Raw genomic sequence first — 4,617 nt, forward strand, 5'->3', positions numbered from 1 at the left:
CAGCGGGTCAGCCGCCATCATGCTGTCTTCATGGACGGTCAAGACAGACAGACCAACGACTGGGCTCCAAGGTGGAGGGAGGGCCTGGATGAGGATTCCCGCGGAGAGTCCTGTCTCAGTCCCTGGAGCAGAAACCTGGGTCCACACCCTGGAGGAGCCACCGAGAGGCTGAGCTGCGAGCTGTGAGTGAGGGGAGTGAGAGCCTGGAGGGGACAGGTGGGGGCCGCCCTCACTTGAGCTTGGGCTTCGGGGTGCTCAGCACGCTCTCGGTCTCCTCCATCTCGGGGCCGCTGTCGCTTGGGTTGTACATCTCCAGGCTGTCGTACAGCTCGTCCAGGTCCTCCTCCACCTCCCGGATCTGCTCCCGCGACACGTGCTCCAGCCCGAAGCCCACCTGTCCGGGGAGGAGTCACGGAACGTGAGGATTTACTTCTCACAATTACGGGAGACACCCAGCCCGTTTCTCCTCCCGACGAGTCCCCCTGAAGGGACCTGCAGTAGCATCACACTCGTGGGGGCCTGATGCCCTTTCTGTGATCCAACCCTGAGAGCAGGGACGGTGAGGCCACCTTTCCCTCAGTCTGCCTTCCCCGCATGCCGAGTTAGTGACCTGGCACCAGGGAGAGAAGCTGAGGCACTAAAATTGCCCTCCTAGGGAACAGCACGGGAAAGCCCTGGAGACCATGGCCTCTACAGACAGACAGAAATCTCGCCCTCAGCCATTTCCACCTCAGCCCCTTCTTCAGCCACCGAGAGAGGCCTTCTGGGCCCAGGAGAGAGGGCTCCTCTAGGAATCACGGCCAGTCCTTGGCTCGTCAGTGCTGACCGCGAGGCCTCTCCTACCTCAGGCTCCTGCTCACTGACACTGCCCTTGGGATATGAGGAGAGGCTTGAAAAACAATTGGACTTGGCACTAACACTCGTACTGAAAGCTCGGGTATTCACCGATGGTTGGGTACAACTGTGCTACCCCCACCTTCAAATGCCGTGTGCCCTTGAGCACCGCGTGGAAAGACTATGAGCGCCCAAAAGCCCGTGTGCAGCCACCCCCACCAGCTCTTGCGGAGCCACCTGGCAAGCAAGTGGAGCGAGAATCTTCATCCTGGGGTCTTCACTTCCAAGGGCAACACCGAGGGCCCAGGAACAAAGGGGAAAACAAGGGGTTCTACTCACTGTGTCCCTGGGGGGCTTAGGGGGTTGTACCTCGTCTGAGACTTTAAACCGCTTCAGGAGGGCCACAAATTTCTGTTTGATGTTAGGTTGCTGCCGGAACAAATCGCACAATTGTTCTCAAACAACATCCACTTATGAGTGGCAATCAATTCAATTCACCCAGCGCTGACCAAGAGCCCACTTGTGTGAAGAACAGTGGCAGGACGGGGTGACGAGACACAGGAGAGGCAGGCAGGGACACACTAACGACAGTGCGGTGCCTACTGCCGTGGGCGCAGATGGGGTGGAGGTCTTGTCGACCCCAGGGCCCGCACCCCCCATGACTCCCAAATCTGGTCCCACAGCTCCTCCTTCCTCTCCTGGCTGGTGCCAGTGCCTGCAACTCCCCCAGGCAGCTCAAACACAACACTTGCCCCGGAACCACTGTCCCGCTCCTTGTTAATGCCTGCCCCAGTCCTCCTCATCTGTCTCCAAGTCTAAGCTGGTGCCCTGCACATGTCCCAGGCTGCTGGCCCCCACCCCCTCCACCTGGACCGCACTGCTCTCCTCCAGGCCCTCTGCTGGCACAGCTCCGGGTAGCTGCAACAGTCAGCAGCTGACACGGCCACGCCCCCCCCCCCTGTGCACCCCCCGCCCCCAGTTTCCAGTCTTGCTCCCATCAGAGTCCAGAGTACCATTCCACATGTGAACTTGTTCCATCCAGCACTCTCTGACTCAGAGGTGGCCCCCAGTGCCGGAGAACAAAGCTCACCCATGAGGTTCGTAGGCCTGTCTGGGGCAGGTGGTAAGCCTGTCTGAGTTGGGTTATAGGCGTGAGGTGGGTTGTAAGCATGTCTGGGTGGGTTGTAGGCTGAGTCAGGTTGTAGGCTGAGTCAGGTTGTAGGCCGGTCTGAGGGGGTTGTAAGCACGTCTCAGGGGGTTTGGTTCTGCCTCTCTCTCTAGCCTCATCTCATTACTCAACCTCCCTTCCCACCCTCAAATGGAAATTACTTAATGACTGTGGGGAAAAAACGCACGCTGCTTGACACTGCTGGGCCCTTACACAGGCTACCTGAATAAACCCGAATGAACCCTCTGACCTCATCTGCTGAGGTTGTTTGTCCTTAACAAGCCACCTCTGGCATCTCTTCCCTGAAGCTCTCTTGGCCGCCCCCTCAGTGCCCCCACTGACCCTTACACAGGTCTCTTCCTCATAGCGCTGACCCCACTGGACTGTAGTGACTTATCAGATGTCTGGACAACTGGGCTCTGAGTTCCTGGAGGGCATGTTGTGCCCTTTTATCTCTGTCCCCAATGTCAGTCATGATGGCTAGCTTGTGACTAAAAGTATTTCTTGCCTGAATGACAGGCCTACCAGCTGGGCACAGAGTGGACAATCTCGCAAGAAGACTGAGCTAGGTTTTGAAAAAAGGCCGGGCTTCCAATGGCAGTAAGGGCATTCAAAGCAGAGAAAAGCACTTGGGGGCCCAGAGACAGGCGTGTAGATGGAGAACAGCACACAGCCGTGTGTCAGAACCCATGTGTCGGTGCCCGTGGGAGGGAGAGAAGAACGCTTGCGCACAGGAGGTGGAAAGCAGCCTCTAGAAACACAACTGCAAAATGCCGCCGCCAGCACCTTTGGGAGCCTGGATAACAGCTGCGCGGTGAGCTCTGGCCACGTACCGCACACAGCTCCAGAGGGGACCACAGGAGTGGGCCATTTACAAAGCTCCAGAGAGCTCCCCACAGGAAGAACATAGGGCCTCTTCGTGGTTACAAAGCAGGAAAAAGAAAACCTTAGCAGAAGAAGGCACGCTGATGGAGAGAGTCTGCCGGCCTCTATCTCTTATCAGAGCCAGATGCGTGTCTTCTTGTAACTGACCCTGGCCAGGCCGGTTCTGAGCTCCAGTGAGTGCCTCTCCCTGGCATTCAGGAGTGCCAGTCAAGAATGAGACACGGACACAGAACGGTCTCATGATCTCAGGCCACTGACTAGAGGGGAAATCAAGGTTAGCCCGGTGACCCCCCAGGCTGATGTGGGAGATGGAACGCGGCTTCTCTGTGGAGCGCCTGGTCAGGCATAACCCAACCGGGTGACTACACTCCAGGGGCTGCTCCCTGCTCGGAGATCAGGAAGCTCAGGGCAAACTATGTGACTGTGCTGTTTAAACCGCTCTCAGTCCTCCTGAGCCCGCCCTGCCCGGGCCTTCAGTGCAGGAACCCCAGAATCAGTTAGGCTAGGAATCCAGGTGGTAAGCTTCTCAGTCTGGGATCACTGATTGCACCCACAATGGTGACTCGGAGGGATCTTATGCAGGAGATAGTCTAAGGTATCTGGTCTCCAGGCTTATGGCTCCACTAACACAGGAACTGGAAGTGATGTCATTGAACCTGACCTAACCCACAGTTCCCTGCACTGGTCCATTGTTTCTGAGTAAGGTCAACAAACGATTAAAAACAGGGATGTGCCTTGAGAGCACGGGCTTCATCTCTGGACGGTGGACAGTGTGTAGCAGGACGCAAGCAGCTGGAGGTGGAGGAAGGGTGCCTGAGGTGCTCTGTTCCCTGAGGAAGAGGAAGCATTCCAAAAAAGCACCAAACCCACTGCCACTGAGTAGCTTCTGACTCACAGCAATTCTGTTTCGAATTCTCAACTCTTTATCTAACCCCAAATAACCTCAAGAATATAAGAGGGAAAGTATATGAACTGCTGAATGTGAAATGAATCTGCTGTAAAACTCACAATAAAAAGTTGAAAGAAAAAAAAAAAAAAGGAGAGGACATCACAGGATCCTGCCAGGAACAGTGGCTCCTGCTATGGTGATTTGCAGTGGGGTGGCGGTGGGGACACGGCCCAGAAGGGAGGATCAGGTCTCGAGTGGGGGGCTGCGTGTAGATTACAAAGGCCCCCAAGAGGTCTGAGTACACCGCTCCTACCCCACCTGTCAACGGGAATGTCAGCTAGGCGACCTGCAGTGCTGGACTCACCCGTGTGATGGCGGAGCCGGAGGTGAGTTTTCTCCGGGTCTTCTTCACCTTCCGGAGATCCTCATCTTCATAGAACAGATCCTAGGTGGGGAGGGGGTGCAGTGAGGCTGGGGAGCCCAGGAGGCTCTGGGCTTGCTTCTTAGACACTTCCTTGGGGGGGGCCGTGCAAAGTTACCTGCCCGTGCAGGGGGTCATCGCTGCCTTCCTGTTCTGATGAGAAGCTCTCCTCCTCCTCCTCAGAATAGTTGTCAATATCAGGAGAGCGATCTGGGGATAGATGCCACAGTAAGACAGGCTTACGGGGAGGATCTGGCCCAAGAAGTCGGACGGGCTGGGCTCATGGTTCTACTCTAGTGGGAGCACGGCAGGGGGAAAGGTGAGGCCCATGGCACAACCATATTTTATTTTCAGAGTCTTTCCTGGGAATAAGGAGCTCTGGTGGCATAGGAGTAAGGCAGTCAGCTGCTAACCAGAAGG

The 4,617-nt window shown here is 56.4% G+C and overlaps 1 protein-coding gene across 1 annotated transcript in view; it reads right to left on the reverse strand.

The window, feature by feature from the left end:
- The window catches only part of PACS1 (phosphofurin acidic cluster sorting protein 1), a 190,278-nt gene that overhangs the window by 25,754 nt on the left and 159,907 nt on the right, over window positions 1–4,617 (reverse strand). Inside the window, exons 6-9 of the mRNA XM_042781512.1 lie at window positions 4,316–4,407; window positions 4,141–4,221; window positions 1,204–1,263; window positions 234–394 (exon numbers count right to left, since the gene is read on the reverse strand). Coding sequence (XP_042637446.1) covers window positions 234–394; window positions 1,204–1,263; window positions 4,141–4,221; window positions 4,316–4,407 — 394 coding nt within the window. The remainder of the gene's footprint in view (window positions 1–233; window positions 395–1,203; window positions 1,264–4,140; window positions 4,222–4,315; window positions 4,408–4,617) is intronic.

Source organism: Orycteropus afer, unplaced genomic scaffold (assembly GCF_000298275.1).
Source record: "Orycteropus afer afer isolate SDZICR_OR568_19922 unplaced genomic scaffold, OryAfe1.0 scaffold00130, whole genome shotgun sequence".
Classification (NCBI taxonomy): Eukaryota; Metazoa; Chordata; class Mammalia; order Tubulidentata; family Orycteropodidae; genus Orycteropus; species Orycteropus afer.